Here is a 19,488-nt window from a genome sequence, read left to right on the forward strand (position 1 = left end):
ATACAAACATCTATGCCATTTGTAGTGTTAATGATTTTATAGTTTTGGACCTGGAATACAGCCAATAGGTAAACTTTGAGCAAATAAAAGACAAAAACAATGATAACATTTACTTTTTTCTGCTATATTAAAAAAAAACCCATCTTACTGTGACACTAAAAATCATGGTGTGTATTGCATTATGAAATGTATGCATTGTTACATGCCTACTGTAGATTTTGATTAACATTTACATAAATGCCACAAGGAAATGAAAGGTGCATTACCTAAACTTATATTACCTTTATTGCATACTACTATAGTTTGGCTGTTCAAAATACAGAACCACTAAAATGATCTGTTGACAGTTTCTACATGACTTAAAGCGTGAAAAGTACAACATAGTCTATAACAGGGGTGGGCAAACTTTTTGGCTCAGGGGCCACATTGACTTTTAAAATTTGACAGACGGGCCGGGCCAGCACTAGATGAATACATATCAAACATAAACATAAAAAAGGCATTACAGTGTTAATATTTACACTCACTTTTAGTGGGAACAGTGTTGTTGATCACCCTTTATTGCCAGTGCATCAAAGTCTGGTGTGAGTTTTGTTGTGGCAATTCTCAGAACAGATCTAAGGTGTACATTGCTTAAATGGGATCTGTGGGGTGCTTTGTTGGTGTTCATAACACTAAAAGTCTGTTCACACACATACGTAGAGCCAAACAACACCAGCATCCTCTGTGCCATCTTCTGGATGTTTGGAAATTTGGCTGCGCTAAATGAAGCATAAAACTCATCCAGTTTAAGAGAGTTGAACTTCTCCTTTAAGACAGTGTCACATTGGAGATAAATCAGTTTCAACTGCAACTCCTGTGGCGCTGTTTCAGGGTCCTGTGTGAAGGGACATGACACCAGCTGAAGTGACTTGTAAATTTTTCCAAAATCAGAGAACCGACAGCAAAATTCTCAATGCAGGTCGTCCAGTGATTTCCTGTATTTTTTCACAAGTCGAGGGGCCTCTTTCAGCGTAACCAGTGTGGGGAAATGAGCGAATGAGTTGTTTGACATTAGCTTTGAGGATAAAGCTAGCTTGGTTTTGAAGGCTCTGACATTTGTGTACATTTCATGCACAAACTAGTCTTTCCCTTGTAGCTTCATATTCAGCTCATTCATGTGTGTCAGTATATCCACAGCAAAAGCTAAATCACAAAGCCAATCTGTGTCACTCAGCTCAGGAAAATCGTCAGCTTTCTCAAGTAGCTCCAAAAATTAGATAATCTCCTGTTTGAGCTCCCACACTAGTTGACATACTTTCCCCAAACTTAATCAGCGGACAATGGAGTGGTAAAGCAAGTCCTGGTGATCAGCGTCAATTTCTTCAAGAAACTTAATAAACTGACGATGCTGAAGTCCCCTCGCTCGAATAAAGTTAACGAGTTTTACAACTGGCTTCACTACGTAGTCAAGCTGCAATACAGATTTACACAGTGCTTCCTGGTGGATTAGGCAGTGTAAGAAACTTATCTCCTGCTCAGGGTTGTCCTCCTTCACCCTTTTCTGGATTCTTTTGAGCAACCCAATGTTTTTTCCAGTCAGATTTGGCGATCCATTTGTGGTAACGTTGGCAAGCATACTCCAAGGTAGCTTGTGCCTTTTTATGACCCCCGACATGCTGTCATACAAGTCCTCTCCCCACGTTTTCCCTTTTAGGGATTCAATGGCCAAAAACTCCTCCGTTATCTCAAAATTTATGTCATTACTTTCATCCAGTGCCAAGGAATATAATGTAAAATAACTACGTTTTTTTGTTTAACTTGCTAGCTAAGTCTTCGTCAATTAGCTCAACATGGCGAGTCACTGTCCTGTGTGATAAGCTGATTTTTTCAAATTTGTTCTTGCTCTCAGGACACAAGATACCTGCTGTCTCTACCATGCACTCTTTGAGAAACTCCCCTTCGGAGAAAGGCTTGCTGGTCTTTGCTAATTTGAATGCCAGCACATAACTTGCCTTCGTGCTTGATTCTTGGATGGTAGTTTGTCGGATAAAGGTGTTCTGCTGAGCCTGCAGACTAGTTGCCAACCTCTGAGCAGTAGTCGTCCATTCTTGCGTTGACTGGTTGTAAGAGTAATTAGCATGCTTGATGGAAAAGTGACAGCTGATGTTGTATTCCTTTAAAACCGCAACGGTTTCTTGGCAAATAAGACATACAGCCTTTGACTGGACTTCAGTGAAAAAGTACTTAGTTGTCCATTCCTTATTAAACACTTGGCACTCACTGTCGACTTTTCTTTTCTTTGGCCCACTCATTGTTGCAAATGGGTTCAGAGCTGTAGCAGAGTAATAACAGAGAGAAGCCCAGGCTCCGCAAAATCAAGTCAATGTATCACTGCGCCTAATGCGCCACCTGGTGGAACGCCAGGCATTACAGGACAAGGTCAAATGAATGCAGTCATAATTATGATATGATTTGGGCAATTTTGTACCAATCTTCGGCAGGCCAGATTCAAAAGACCAACAGGCCGGATGTGGCCCGCGGGCCGTAGTTTGCCCACCCCTGGTCTATAAAGTCAAAAATCAACAAGAAAAAGGCAACAACATATATACTATACCTTGTATTTTTCCAATTTCCCCAAAACATTTGCAAGAGAAAACATAATTGTGTGATCACTGGGAAGTTGTTTTAATGCTTCTTTTCCAATGATTTCAGCTTGAGCCAAGTTTCCTTTTATCAAAACAATTGAAAACAAATACATAGTATTTACAGGCTACAAAGGCAATATACAGTAATTAAACATACATTTTATAGTACCAAATGTGTGAAATATACAGTATAAAAAAGATGTGTGAACATTTTAAATTATTGTTTAACAGTCTTATTAAATTCAAATACATTTAAGAATATTATTTTACTAAAGCTGTTTAGACCAGTCATATAAGTTGAAGAGTTATAACTGACAAACAACTCCAATAAAGGTTAATTAAAAAAAATGTCTTTTATAACTTTCATAGCATATGCATAAATGTATGTAACTAATAATCATTTTACAGTGTTTTCAGGAAAATAATCTATTTCTCAATCTACTCTAGATGTTAAATTTAAAATGTTACAGAAAAAAGATTTTTTGAATGAGATTTTTAATATAATTCTAGAATGCATCAATTATTCCTTATAAAAAAAGGAAAAGCTACTATATCACAGCATGGCATATGATAAGATTTTTTTCTCATTTGAGAGGCATGGCTCTAAATTCCTTCCCAAGAGACTGCATTGAGGAGAAAAAGACAAAAACAAGAGGGAAAATAATAAAAGTCATGTCAAAGGTAAAAACAGGTGAAAAAACAAAAATACAGCACAATCACAGCATGATATATGATCAAGTTTTTCACATGGGACAAGTCAAGACAGAAAGACTGTATTGTTTCCAGCTTCTTCCTAACAGGAGACAGAGGAAGGCAGGTGGAAAAAAACCATTGTGACGTCAAACATGAAACGATGTAAAAGAACAGAAATATTCTGCAAATATCACAGCATGATTTGTGATCATGTCTCCCTAGAGATGGTGAGGTAAAGACAGTAGGTAAAAAAACACAAAGAAGAAAAAATGATGCCAAACTACAAATAAAGCATATTGTAATTTAGGACAAAAAGCTACACAAAAAATATATTTTAAAATATTGGCATCATATATAGATTTATGAATGGAAAGAGGTATAAAACTAGGTTTAAAATATTTTAAGGTTGCTCAATTTGTCTTGAAATACACAACAACATGGGAAGATTCATTTTAATAATGAAAAACAACTGGATCAAGTTAATAAAGTCAAAACATCTTGAATATTGATCTTATATCAGTTATTTCATGAAGGAAATAATGCATAATAGATGTTGAAGTGGTGGATTAAAGAAGTTGAAGCAAAGCATAAGGTTATTAAAAGAATGGAAATTTGTGGTGGCTATAGAAGGCAATCTGAACTGATAACATGATGTGGATAATTAAATGACTAGTTGGTCATTCACAGCTGAAGTGATGAAGTTTATGAATTAACATTTTATTTATGTTATATTTTAAAGATTTCAGTGCTTTTATTAAGGGAGGAACAGTATGTCAAGAGTGTTTTGGAACTGAAAAGAGTGTCAGACAAAGTAATGATTATGAACCTGGAAATTGGAGGTGTGATGATGAATGTTGTTAGTGCATGTGCCGCGCAAGTTGGGTGTGCGATGGATGAGAAAGAAGATTTCTGGAGTGAGCTGGATAAAGTGATGGACAGTGTACCCAAGGGACAGAAAATGGTGATTGGAGTGGATTTCAATGGATATGTTGGTGAAGGGAACAGCGGAGACGAGGAGGAGATGGGCAGGTATGGTGTCAAGGGGAGAAATGAGGAAGGTCAGATGATAGTGGATTTTGCAAAAAGGATGGGCATTGCTGTAGTGAATACATATTTTAAGAAGACGAAGGAACATAGGGTGACCTACAAGAGCGGAGGAAGATGTACACAGGTAGATTACATCCTATGCAGAAGAGTCCCGGGAAAGGGGACTGCTCTAAAGAGATTGCGTTGGTTTGGACTTGTTCAGAGGAGAGATGCTTGGTATATTGTGAAAAAGATGTTAAAGACAGAGCTGCCAGGCAAGAGGAAAAGAGGAAGACCTAAGAGGAGGTTTATGGATGTGGTGAGAGAGGACAGGCAGGTGATGGGTGTGACAAAGCAATATGTATAGGATGATCTACTGTGGCAACCCCCAATGGAAGCAGCTGAAAGAAGAAGTGCTTTTATTAAGGGACAGTGCAAAAGCATTACTTGGACTTTTCCTTCAAAGGCTTCCTAGATGTCTTTTTGATGGATTTCAATTATGACAATTTTGTTATTCACACAAATGACCTGCAAAACATCTGCAAAATCACATACAGCTTGGTACATACCACACAATCCGTTATTATTTTTAATATGAATTCTAAGTGTAATATTTTAACAGAAATTATCTTGCATTATCTACCACATTTTATTGTTAATTTTGTACTTTTGTTCTTGCATTATGCTCTTTGGGGCCACCGAACCTCACATACATCAAGGCTTTGACAGAAGTAATTGTTGTCCACAGTTGTATTTCACTGATAGTAAATATGTAAGAGGATGCACAACTTCTTTGTGGCATAGTCAGTGCCCAGTAGGCTCTTTGTTGCTTGATGACATATGTACAGCAGTATCAAGGCTACAGACAATTTAAGAATTCATGGCAGCCTTAAGCAAAAAAATCATGGCAGAAACACAAAAACAGTGTACTGAGGCACCAACAATTTTGAAAGGTAGGATTTGAAGAAAAAAAAAAAAAAAAAAAAATTATATATATATATATATATATATATATATATATATATATATATATATATATATATATATATATATATATATACACAGTGGTGTGAAAAACTATTTGCCCCCTTCCTGATTTCTTATTCTTTTGCATGTTTGTCACACAAAATGTTTCTGATCATCAAACACATTTAACCATTAGTCAAATATAACACAAGTAAACACAAAATGCAGTTTTTAAATGATGGTTTTTATTATTTAGGGAGAAAAAAAATCCAAACCTACATGGCCCTGTGTGAAAAAGTAATTGCCCCCTTGTTAAAAAATAACCTAACTGTGGTGTATCACACCCGAGTTCAATTTCCGTAGCCACCCCCAGGCCTGATTACTGCCACACCTGTTTCAATCAAGAAATCACTTAAATAGGAGCTGCCTGACACAGAGAAGTAGACCAAAAGCACCTCAAAAGCTAGACATCATGCCAAGATCCAAAGAAATTCAGGAACAAATGAGAACAGAAGTAATTGAGATCTATCAGTCTGGTAAAGGTTATAAAGCCATTTCTAAAGCTTTGGGACTCCAGCGAACCACAGTGAGAGCCATTATCCACAAATGGCAAAAACATGGAACAGTGGTGAACCTTCCCAGGAGTGGCCGGCCGACCAAAATTACCCCAAGAGCGCAGAGACGACTCATCCGAGAGGTCACAAAAGACCCCAGGACAACGTCTAAAGAACTGCAGGCCTCACTTGCCTCAATTAAGGTCAGTGTTCACGACTCCACCATAAGAAAGAGACTGGGCAAAAACGGCCTGCATGGCAGATTTCCAAGACGCAAACCACCGTTAAGCAAAAAGAACATTAGGGCTCGTCTCAATTTTGCTAAGAAACATCTCAATGATTGCCAAGACTTTTGGGAAAATACCTTGTGGACTGATGAGACAAAAGTTGAACTTTTTGGAAGGCAAATGTCCCGTTACATCTGGCGTAAAAGGAACACAGCATTTCAGAAAAAGAACATCATACCAACAGTAAAATATGGTGGTGGTAGTGTGATGGTCTGGGGTTGTTTTGCTGCTTCAGGACCTGGAAGGCTTGCTGTGATAGATGGAACCATGAATTCTACTGTCTACCAAAAAATCCTGAAGGAGAATGTCCGGCCATCTGTTCGTCAACTCAAGCTGAAGCGATCTTGGGTGCTGCAACAGGACAATGACCCAAAACACACCAGCAAATCCACCTCTGAATGGCTGAAGAAAAACAAAATTAAGACTTTGGAGTGGCCTAGTCAAAGTCCTGACCTGAATCCAATTGAGATGCTATGGCATGACCTTAAAAAGGCGGTTCATGCTAGAAAACCCTCAAATAAAGCTGAATTACAACAATTTTGCAAAGATGAGTGGGCCAAAATTCCTCCAGAGCGCTGTAATAGACTCATTGCAAGTTATCGCAAACGCTTGATTGCAGTTATTGCTGCTAAGGGTGGCCCAACCAGTTATTAGGTTCAGGGGGCAATTACTTTTTCACACAGGGCCATGTAGGTTTGGATTTTTTTTCTCCCTAAATAATAAAAACCATCATTTAAAAACTGCATTTTGTGTTTACTTGTGTTATATTTGACTAATGGTTAAATGTGTTTGATGATCAGAAACATTTTGTGTGACAAACATGCAAAAGAATAAGAAATCAGGAAGGGGGCAAATAGTTTTTCACACCACTGTATATATACATATATACACACACACACACACACAGTGGACCCTTGACATATGAACTAATTTGTTCGCGAGGGCTGGTTGTAACTCAAGTTGGTTGTAAGTCAAGACTATTTTTCCCATAAGAAATAATGGAAATGCCCTTAATGTGTTCCGAACTGCCCACAGCAACACTTACTTAACTTTTTTTAATAGAAAAGGGTTGAATAATGTGCATAATTTACCAAAAACACCAATAATTTTTCTAATGTACTAACCAAAAGTTATAAAAAGTGCCTAGCCTACCAGAAACAACAATTTCATACCGTACTCACCATTTAAGTTGATATCTTTGGCTGGAAGGAAGGAGGAGGAGAATGAAATGGAAGGTGGTTATTGTTTGGAAGGAGTTTCCTTATACAAATCTTTTCTTTGTAAAATTGTCGAGATGGTGGATTTTGACATGCTGTACATATTAGCGAGATCGGTCACACGAACGCCACTCTCATATTTCCACACAATTTCCTTCTTCGTTTCAATTGTGATCGCTTTCTTTACCTTCGCTTCCTTCCTTAGCAATTATCGAAATAAATTATATAAATCACTGCACTGACCAAAGTTACATCCACAAACACACGTATCTGGGCTCAGACCGATGCTTACAAACGCTCTCGGCTGTTTGTTTACAATCGCACAAGAAGATACACGTGACCACATTCAGGTCATAACGCAAGATGTTGGTCGTAATTCAAAACAAAAATTTTGGTCGTAAAGCAAGTTGTTCGCATGTCAGGCCGGTTGTATATCAAGGGTCGACTGTATATATATATATATATATATATATATATATATATATATATATATATATAGTACGAGGGCAATCCCAAAAGTAAGGTCTCCTATTTTTTTTTAGAAATACAAACAACCGTTTATTTTCTATAATATTTACATCATTTTAAAGGTTAAAGAATTATTTATTTTTCTACATAATCGCCATTTCGGTCGATGCATTTTCGTAGACGCTGTGGTAGTTTTAGAATGCCCATGTCATACCAGCTTTCCGCCATGTCCTTCAGGAAGCATTGAACCTCATCTTTCACCTCTTTGTCGGAGCAGAATCGCCTTCCGGACAAATGTTCTTTCAACTTAGGGAACAGGTGGTAGTCACTGGGTGAATTTCAGTACGACCGGCTGTAAACTCTCTACACCACTTGCGAACGTTTTTGACATCCATGCACAACTGTCCATACACTTTCGTCAATTGGCGATGAATTTCAACCAGTTTAACGCCTTTTGCGTTCTAAAATCGAATAACTGCGCGAACTTCGCACTTGGCAGTAGCGTTCAACGGGAGCTCCATTTTCAAGGGCTGCCAAGCCAAAATTGAGTATCCCAGCGAAGCCGCGTATGCTTGCTTGGGAATGGAGGAAGCACCAACCGCCGTACGAACAGTTTATCTACGTCCCCACCACTTTGGAGACCTTACTTTTGGGATTGCCCTTGTGTGTGTATTATATATATATATATACATATACACACATACACATACATGCACTAGACAAAGAGCCCGTTTCGACAATGTAAGATGAAACGGGTACGAGTGGAATAGTAATAAGTATAAGCACCACAAACCTGATATAGATGTATTGAATGAATGCGTAATTAGGCCTCGAGCTGTAGTTGAAATCGCCTTTCAGGCCTCTAGAGCTTTAATCGAAGTCGCCTATCTCTTTGAATTTTCGCAGCCGTAAATCCACCACCTGCCGCGATGTCGGTCTCGTAAGGTTTTTCGGGCAGCTGCGCAGAAGGCGACTGCGCATTCGGCTTCGGACGGACGTGAGTAAGTGAGTAGGCTGGTGAATTATATACAAGATACTGTAGAGAAAAGCCAAGCAAAATGACACCTTTTATTGGCTAACTAGAAAGATTACAATATGCAAGCTTTCGAGGCAACTCAGGCCCCTTCTTCAGGCAAGATGTAATCAGTTGATTACATCTTGCCTGAAGAAGGGGCCTGAGTTGCCTCGAAAGCTTGCATATTGTAATCTTTCTAGTTAGCCAATAAAAGGTGTCATTTTGCTTGGCTTTTCTCTACATTCATAATGGCTAACACGGTACAACACCCTAGTACTATACAAGATACTGGAAATTCTGCCTGATTTAACCTCAAAGACACTACTTTTGGCTTTGTGCCAAAGACTGACGTCACTTCTGGTTCTGCGGCCAATACTGATGTCACTTTGGGTTCTGGGCCCAATACTGGCGTCACTTCCGGTTCCAGCCTCAAGACTATCCAACTTATTCACTTTAAGTGTGACTTTTCATACCATTTTTGTAGCCTGGGATAATAAACAGGTGGCTGTCCCAAACCTTTTTGTGTGTGTCGAGGCTAATTATTTCACAGTGGCGTAGTCGGCAGAATGATGGCTTCCTTGTTGAATCGGAAGGCGAACTTGAAGAAAGCCTTGACACACCATCGAGAACTCCCAACCAAAGGCGGCTCAGGTACGAGAGTACTTTTCTTGCATCACCGAACTGGGGCCAGTCAGTGCGGGTTGGGGAAAGCTGGAGTGTGCTCTGACCCAGGAGCTATCCAAAGGCACCTGAGACCATAGGAAGGAGACCTACAGACTAGGGCCAGGTTTAGATGTGCACACATCGGGGACTTATTATGGGCTCCCGGGAAAGAGGACTGCTCTAAAGCTCCCCACAAAGTAAACTTCCTTTGAGAAAGGTGGGGGTGCCCCAGGTTGGCAGGTGGAAAAGGTAATGGCCTTGGATTTTAACCCCGAAAAGACTACTAAGGAACAGGCATAAAATCAGGTGTTGGGTAAGGCAATAAGAAAATAACATCCAATGAATGACGGAGCAGGTAGCCTGTGCCTTACTGCTCCGAGCCCTGCCTAGTAATATCGCCCAGCCGGCCTGGGGACGAGCCTTTACAAACATGCATTCCACTAATAGAGGTGATAGACCATTTAAGAGCAGAAACCTAATTGGGAAATCTAAAACAGAACTCGTGTGAACCCAGATGGGTTTGCGTCCCTACAGGTGAATCCCATTCCTGTATGCCAGAGCTATCTCTGGTGATCCCTGATGCAAGGTGAAGGGCTCCGCGAAGTGACAAAGAGGGGTGGTGTGCTTTGGTTAATCCTCTGCCGTTCTCTCATACAGGAGTAGTGACAGTAAATGGTCACAAAGTCCCTGCTTTATTTGTTTCTGGCAGTAACATCCCCATTGTTGCCCGCCATCTAGTGTTACTGTGACAATGGCTCAGAACAAAGACCTGTATAACCTATATTCACAGGGACATCCATCACTATAATTCTGCCGCCTCTTACATCAGCCACAATGGCATCTTAAAAAAAACTGGTGGTGGCAGTACTTAAAGTCCTCCATTTCCCGTAATACTTGCTAGAGACTGGTCTGATAATAAAAGCGGTATAACACTTGCTGCTCCTAAACAATCAACAGGTCTAGTCATGGATATCGAAACAGCATCCTCAGCTTCCTCCATGCCATGTTTACAGCTGGAGGACGAACAGAACTCTGCCTCTAACGATGTGGAGATACCCGGGATGTCATGGAATGAAATGTCATCTTCAATCGCCGGGTTGAATCCTATCCTGTCACACAACTGCTGCTTCAGTTTAAGCAGACTCCGGCTTCTTTTAAAAGGGAGCAATGGAATGACAACGCTCTTAAATTCACAAAAAATGCAGTCGTTCTGGTAGATGGCCATCACACACTGCATCCCATGCCACAAGGTCCCAACTTTGTATTAAATAACATCCTTTTGTATCGTGTAGCAGAGCATGAGGGGGAGGTACAGTCCCTGTTAGTACCATGGACTTACTGGCGACAAGTCTATGAAATAGCACATACCTACCACCTCCTGGAAGACCACTTGGGCTCAGAGAAAAAACTAGAGCATAATAAACTCAGATATTTTTGGCCCGGGATTAATGAGGAGTAGGTCTGCTGTTTTTGGATGTCCTGCCCAGAATGTTAATTGTGGCAGATTCCTAGGAGGGACTGTGCTCCTCTAGTTCCCTTACCCCTGATTGATGTCCCATTTGAACATATTGGGGTCAAATTGGTGGGACCCCTAGAGCCCTCGGCTAGAGGACATAAACATATAATTGTCCTGGTAGATTATGCTACCCGATATCCTGAAGCTGTTCCCTTGCACTCAGACACTATCGCACAGGAGTTAGTAGGGGGTCTTTGCGCGGGTCAGCATTCCTAAAGAAATCCTAACGGATCAAGGGACGCCATTTACCTTGGAGACGTTCAGGGAGATGGCCAAGTTACTTAAAATAAAACATTTAAAGACTTCGGTATATCATCCTCAAACCAATGGTCTAGTATAAAGGTTTAATCAGACACTCGAACAGATGCTGCGCAAGGTGGTCAATGAGGATGGAAGGAACTGGGATCAGTATCTCCCCCGATCCTTTTTGCATATCGGGAAGTCTCACAAGCCTCCACAGGGTTCTCACGCTTTGAATTTTTATATGGACGACAACCCCGAGGTATACTAGATATAAGGTTGGGAGGAAGAGGCACTCCCCTCTACAAATTTACTACAGTATATCGCGCAATTATGCGATAGATTCACTAAAATTCAACCTATTCTTAAATCTCACATGGAGAAGGTACAAGCAGCCCAGGTCCATTGCTATAACCGTGGTATGTCTCTAAGGGAGTGCGATCCGGGGGATCGGGTCAGGTTGTTGGTTCCTACCTCACATTCTAAACTACTGGCACATTGACAAGGCCTGTATGAAGTTAAGGAGAGAAAGCAGCTGGTTGATTATTTGATTAAACAACTGAATAGTCAGCCCAGTGAACGGGTTTTCACATAACTTTGCTGGAACTGTGGATGGAAAGGGACACTGATCCTTCCACTGGACAGCTCCACTCACTCTTCACTCATAAATTAGACCTTGAGTTCGGTACTAAACTGATTCGCCTTCAACGAGAGCAGCTTGAAGCAGTCATCCTGTCTGTCCTGGATGTAGTAAGTGAGACACCAGGACAGACCTCCCTGGTTATGAATGACATTGTGACAAAACTCAGGGTCATAGTCTGAGAATGCCCATATAGACTTCCCGAAACAAAAAGAACAGAAGTTGAGTTGGAGATCAAAGGAATGCTGGATCTAGGTGTGATACAGGAGAGTTATAGTCCCTGGTCCAGTCCTATCATTTTGGTTGGCAAGCCTGACAGGAGTTGGAGGTTTTGCAATGACTTCTGTCAGCTTAACCAAGTCTCCCAATTCAACGAGCCAATTTTTTGACTACACTTGATATGACAAAGGGGTACTCGGCAGGTTCCCGTAACAGACTCTGCGTTTAGCACCCCTATTGAACACCGGCAGTATCATGTCCTTCCATTCAAGTTGCATTAGGTACCCGCGACTTTCCAACGCCTGATGGATAAAGTGCTCCATCCTCATAACTCGTATAATGCTGCCTACCTGGATGACATGGTCATCTATTCCAGCACCTGGAAGGAACACCTACAGTAGGTACAAGCTGTATTGCGGTCTTTAGCAGAAGTCAGTCTTCATATTAAACCGAAGAAATGTTTCTTTGAATTGGTCGAAGCCAAATATTTAGCCTACCTAGTAGGCTGGGGTATGGTGTGGCCACAGTGTTGCAAAGTTGATGCCATATTGAATTGGCCCCGTCCAATGACCAAGAGGCAGGTTCAGGCCTTCCTCGGTTTGACGGGCTACTATCGCCGGTTTGTACCCTGTTTCTTCAAGAGAGTAACACCCATGACTAATCTTACAAGGAAGGGGAAACCGAATCATGGGATATGGGATGATACAACAGAAGCTGCATTTAGTGATTTAAAGCAGGTCCTTATGTTGGCTCCAGTTTTGAAAGTACCCAACTTTTCTTTGCCTTTCATCCTCCAGACGGAGGCTTCAGACACAGGTCTTGGAGCCGTGCTGAGCCAACATGTCGATGGAGTCGAACACCCCGCCATGTACCCAAGTTGGAAACTGTTGGACCAGGAAACCAGGTATGCGGCTGTGGAGCGGGAGGCTTTGGCAATTAAATGGCCGATTATACAGCTGAGGTACTACCTCTTGGGTCGCGAGTTCACCCTGTAGACAGACCATGGGCCTTTACAGTGGATTTCCTTACAAAGGGACTTGAACCCGCAAGTCATGAGGTGGTTCTTAGACCTACAGCCATACAAGTTTTCATTTGTTTATCGTCGGGGTGTCCTACAAGCCTAGTACATCTTCTTGGAGTTTGGATACTACTTATGACTCAAAACTATCTTTAAATAAAAACATTAAACTTATATTTTTCCACTAGCTTTTCAATATTGCATGAAATAAAGTATCTAGCATACTGTATATGCTTACATCTCCTATCTCAGTACACGTATATTAATTCAAAATGCAGTATCGAAGATATTAGCAAGAAGTAGGCAGTAATGGATGGCTTGCTTTAAAACCAATGTATTCCTATGCATTTTTATTTGTAATATAGTACAGTATTTGTACTCCATGTTAATAGCAATGAATGAAGAAAAAGCAATGAAATAAGACATTTGATTTTGTCTATTTTCTTAAAAATAGGGAAATGCATATTGAGAAGTTCTACTGTCATAATCAACCCAGTAGCCTGGCTTGGTCAGGAGAGCTGTCCCACCAGTTAGGGTAAAATGTAGTTGTTTTAGATGGAGGAAAAAAATGGTTGGGGCTATGTGATTATTATCAGTCTCTCAAACAAACTCCACATTTCACTGTCAGCTCATACACAATTCTAGTAATTAACCCTATGCTTGTGCCTTCTTACTCTACTGCTGTAAAGAGTGGTGGCTGGTATGCAATCGCCACTATAATTGTTAATGAGGAAGTTTCTACTGCCTAACAGATGTGTACAGGGCACACTGACAATAACAATAAAGAATATTTTTGTCTCAGAGGATCTGGGGCAGTCAGGAGGGATTCCCTGAGTGGACCAAATGATGGTGGCATGTGCAGTAGAAGTGTGATGTTGGCCACTAAAATAATTTTTCTTTGAACTTATTAACAAGAGTACTTTACCTGCTTCTTTTAATGGCTAGTATATGTTTATATCATGAATATGACATGTCTCAGAATGTAAAGATACCCAACGTAGCACAGAGTAGAATTAAAAACGATTCCTTCTTGTAGTCTAAGTGTTAGGAATGGTTTAACACCACTTTACCTTGTTATATATATATTAATGTTTACACAGCTGAAATGATATCAAAAGAAATGTTAGCATTGATATGACTAATACACAATGAACTTTCAATTTCAAAACCAACTGAAAGCAATTGTAAGGAATATACTTAATTTAAAATGTTAAGGTAGCAATGGATATGACATTATCATTTTCTGTATTTTTATATATTTAGATTATGGTTATAGTTGCAGCTAACACAACTGTTGCCTTTCTAAGTGTTTTATTGCTATTTTGTGTGTCTATAAGGTGCCATATCAAAATTTAACTAATCTTAAGGTGCAATATCAAAATTTAACTAATCTGTTTCTCATTGTTTTGTGCTATGCTCTCATAGCATATGATAGATGCAAAGTCATAATAGTGTTTTCTTAAAGTTTAAAGCTGCTCAACTGCTTCATATTATGACTGCACTGTCATGAACACTTGCACAAGCAATATTGGGGATGTCAAAATCCAGACGGTTAATATTTGTAGGACATTATCTTTAAGTAAAACCTGGGCTAAGAGAGTTTGTTTTTTGTTTCTGCATTCTTGTGACGCTAGAGATGTTTTTTTATTGAATTCTTCTCCCTTGCTGCTAAACCTAAGTGTGTTTTGCTTTTTGTGATTACTGAAATATTTGTGTTTGCTTGTTAATTAAATAATAGGCACAGTATAGTATAAAAATGATGTTTTGTACTTCAGTAGGTTGTTTACCTGTGTTATCTAGGAGGATAACCATGTTGTTCCAAGCCAAACTATGATTAGGTTTCAGCATTGTTGCATTTCTCCAGGCATTGAGAGCATCCACATGCCGATTCAAATCTGCATACTACAATAGTAAAAAGTTTTGAAACACTATGTACGATCAGATAATAAATAAAAAGTACATCATCAATAACCAAGCTTACAAGGCAAAGTGTTTTTTTCCTTAGGGAATACTTACTAAACGCCCAAGGTTGTAGTAGCAATCAGGATATTTTTTTCTATATTTTATTGCATTCCAGTAGCTCTGCTCAGCTGCTTGGAACCTTTTTAAGCTGTTTTGTACTATACCCAAATTCATCCAAGCGGCAGCAAAATCTGGTCTTAAAGAGAAAAATGCCCCAAGAACTGCATTAAATTATTAAATCTTACAAATACAACTTCAAATAAATTTAAAATTATAAACATAAGTATTAAAACAGCATTTACAATTAAATAAGGTCAAGATCAAATAACAATAAAACACAATATAAATATTTTGTACATTTTTTAAAGATACTTCATCCAAGACACCAGTTTCAAGCTGAAAAGATGAAACTGCAGGATAATGTTATTAAAACCTTAAAAATAAAATATTAATAAAAATGAAAAACATTTAAAGGTTAGTATTTCACATTTGTAATATTTTTTCAGATTAATATGCATCCTTTGATAAATACAGTCCATGACAAAATACATTTTAAGTAATGACATCTACGGTTTTGGAATCATTTTATATTTTTGTCGCAACTCTTTTGTCTTTGCTAAAAATGAAAAAAAATTGAATTTTTACTGGATAGCTGGATACTGTAACTCTAGCAATACAGTAGAACAACTCTGACTGTGAGACACCTTTTATGTAACTTTAATAAAATATACATGTACTTAAATACTAAAGAAATCTGAAGTGAAAGATTTGTAAAGATTATACCTTTAACATATTGTAATTAACACATTCTTAAAATTTACAAGACTTTACAAAAGGCTGTTTAATAGCTCCCCCAACAGATATCACCCTGTAGGACTACAATTAAAACTTCAGTGCAGAACACATGAACTGTAAAAATATGATAGAATAGACCCACACCTTAGGGGTCTATTCTAAGTCCAACTGTATGTAAAAGCACCCTGCCTAACAGTCTGACTAGCTAACGTGCACAGCTAAGTCAGTACAACCAATATTACTGCTTTCATTTCACATTATGATGGTGCTACCGTTTTCCCCAACAAGTTCATGTCTAAGCTAAAGTTTAGGATTTTTAGCAAAAATACAGGTGTTTTGGACACTGTAAGCCTATGATTAAACAACTGTCATTTGTAACTAGAGATTTTTCATTAGATGCCTTGGTATTGTTTGCTGTTCTAAAAGCTGGGTTTCCACTCAAGCCCACTATATCACAAATTTTGTAATCCTTGTTGCCTAAGAAAACAAAGCGAGTAACAGGTACGAAAATCATCATTCTTTGGTAGAGTATTCTTTTGAAGAAAACCATTCCTTTAATATCTGTATCAGACTTAGTACAAAAGACATCCTTCTTTTGTGACTAACAAAAATTGCTCCGTATGCTACACAGCCATTCAAGTTTATTAGACAATATGCCTTTTGCTCCACGATGCATTTTTCCACTGTGTCCCTAAACAATGTACTCATTTTTGCATAAATGGGCTCATGGTCACCTTCTGGTTTAATGTTTTTTTTTTTTACATATTTGCAAATGAGACTCCTGGATAGCCTACTTTTTACTGTTTCCAGGAGTAAATTATTAGAACTGAGGACACAGGAACGGAAATGCGTTTTGTGACTTTGTAGCGATGCCATATATGAGGTGTTTTTTTTTTTCTTTTTTAGCAAGTCCTGTTTTATGTTATTAAAAACATTCATGTATGGACACCTGTATTATAAATGTAGAATCTGTGACTTTCAACAGGGTTTAGACAGTGTAAGATATGGTGGGACATTTTGAATTTCAATCAACTTGCCAGGTTTTGCAACAAGAGGACCTCTTCTGCGAACTGCAACATGCTGCTGAAAGATTTCCCTTATTAGGTACAAGGGACAGTGGTGAATATTTGTGCCATACCTGCTTGCAATGTTCTTCAGGGGGAAGGCTTGCCTCAGAAGACACACAACAACTTCTGAATACTGGTGACAGGACTTGGATGTTAAAATGTTTTTATTGAAAAGCAGTTTACAAAAGGGTAACATTCCATTACATCCTTTACAGCAAATAATGTTTATTTCACTTTTGGATTCAGTGATTATGTCTTATACATTTATTGTTTTTTGTTGTTGTGTTTGTAAATAGCTGAATGTTGATCGTTTGAAAAAAATACAGTCTATTAAGATATTTCCTGGTGTGACTCTATTAAAATTCTGTCTTTAAGGAATTAAAATATAGCAGGACCTAGGTGCTGGCCTAATTCCATCCATCCATTCTTAAAGCAAAGAGCAAATATGTCTGTGGCTGCGTCAACGTCATCCTCAAAAGATGGGCTTGGCTACAACCTCGTGTTTTAAATTAAGACAAGTTTAATTAAGATTTTCATTAACTTAACTAAAACTATCCCTTGGATAAAAATGTGTCAGATCTTTTTGTTTCCAGGTATACCCACTAAATACAAAGTATATGAAACGGTGGTCTAAGACGTTCTCCTGTTACAATAGTAGTTGTGAACACTGGGAGTAGTGTTATACCGCACTCCGACATTTAAAAGTAGTGAAATAAAAATTTATGTTAATTATGGTCTCGAAAGTACAATTTTGAGATTTGATCCATCCTCAATTCTTTGATATAATTTATGTACATGTTCGTGCACCAAAGCAATATCTGTACATTTGAGTGAGGCACAGCAGGGAGGTGTGCACATGTGCAGGATCAGGGAAAAAAAGCATCTGGGTACTGTTTGGTACTGATGTACAATGCACAAAAGATGTTATCTGTACCAATCTAAAAATATTTGCATAGGTCCAACACTAACTGAAAGTCTAACTTTTGGTACATCTTTTCAACTTAAAGCACATAAAAAACACGTACATTTTGACAAAAAACTGAGTTACTGCACTAAAACAGTACTTTTTAACTTTTTTCCAAGCAAATATAATTCATAAGCTACAATCTTCTACTTTCTTACAATATTTCATATTAATCAAAATACAGCTTACTTTATTGAAGATGCAAGTTTGAATTATTATAATAGCTCTTGTTGGCCTATTGAAAAGCAATAATGTAATTTTTTATTTTCATTCTAAGTATAAACAATCCAAAACTTATTAACAAAATACAGCATAAGCCAAAATCTGCCATGGCAGACCTCCTGAAATAAAATATTTTTTTCCTCGAACATTTTTCATTATTTCTGCATCAGTGTTATATGCCATTGATACTATACTTATATACAGTAATCCCTCCTCCATCGCGGGGGTTGCGTTCCAGAGCCACCCGCGAAATAAGAAAATCCGCGAAGTAGAAACCATATGTTTATATGGTTATTTTTATATTGTCATGCTTGGGTCACAGATTTGCGCAGAAACACAGGAGGTTGTAGAGAGCCAGGAACGTTATTCAAACACTGCAAACAAACATTTGTCTCTTTTTCAAAAGTTTAAACTGTGCTCCATGACAAGACAGAGATGACAGTTCCGTCTCACAATTAAAAGAATGCAAACATATTTTCCTCTTCAAAGGAGTGCACGTCAGGAGCAGAGACAGAATCAGAAAGAGAGAGAAAAGCAAACAAATCAATAGGGCTGTTTGGCTTTTAAGTATGCAAAGCACCACGGCACAAAGCTGTTGAAGGCAGCAGCTCACACCCCCTCCGTCAGGAGCAGAGAGAGACAGAGAAAAACAAACATCAAAAATCAATACGTGCCCTTCGAGCTTTTAAGTATGCGAAGCACCGTGCAGCATGTCGCTTCAGGAAGCAGCTGCACAGAAGGTAGCAACGTGAAGATAATCTTTCAGCATTTTTAGACGAGCGTCCGTATCGTCTAGGTGTGCGAACAGCCCCCCTGCTCAATCCCCCTACATCAGGATCAGAGAAAGTCAGCGCAAGAGAGAGAGAGAGAAAAGTAAGTTGGGTAGCTTCTCAGCCATCTGCCAATAGCGTCCCTTGTATGAAATCAACTGGGCAAACCAACTGAGGAAGCATGTACCAGAAATTAAAAGACCCATTGTCCGCAGAAATCCGTGGACCAGCAAAAAATCTGCGATATATATTTAAATATGCTTACATATAAAATCCGCGATAGAGTGAAGAAACGAAAGGCGAAGCGCGATATAGCGAGGGATTACTGTATGTGTATGGTCGTGCTAACTGCATAATGTCTAAAGCAGATTTCCACCTCATACAAATTGTGGGATAACCTCATGCTCCCCAGAACAATCGATAATCAGGTATAATTTATGAAAGAATTCCCTCCCCAATTATATGAAAAATCTCAAAAAAACAAAAAAAAAAACAAAATCGCATTAAAGAAATTTCAGAAAATATTTTAATTACTAAAATATTTCATATTTGGTTTGCA

At 38.8% G+C, this 19,488-nt stretch overlaps 1 protein-coding gene across 7 annotated transcripts in view; it reads right to left on the reverse strand.

Moving 5' to 3' along the window:
• Positions 1-19,488, reverse strand: part of tmtc4 (transmembrane O-mannosyltransferase targeting cadherins 4) — a 163,196-nt gene that overhangs the window by 14,604 nt on the left and 129,104 nt on the right. For all 7 annotated transcript variants that reach the window (XM_028799964.2, XM_028799967.2, XM_051926072.1 and 4 more), the window contains 3 exons: positions 15,166-15,307; positions 14,937-15,051; positions 2,597-2,709 (listed from right to left, as the gene is read on the reverse strand). In XM_028799964.2, the coding sequence (XP_028655797.1) occupies positions 2,597-2,709; positions 14,937-15,051; positions 15,166-15,307 (370 nt within the window). The remainder of the gene's footprint in view (positions 1-2,596; positions 2,710-14,936; positions 15,052-15,165; positions 15,308-19,488) is intronic.

The sequence above is a fragment of the Erpetoichthys calabaricus genome, chromosome 4 (genome assembly GCF_900747795.2).
Source record: "Erpetoichthys calabaricus chromosome 4, fErpCal1.3, whole genome shotgun sequence".
Taxonomy (NCBI): Eukaryota; Metazoa; Chordata; class Cladistia; order Polypteriformes; family Polypteridae; genus Erpetoichthys; species Erpetoichthys calabaricus.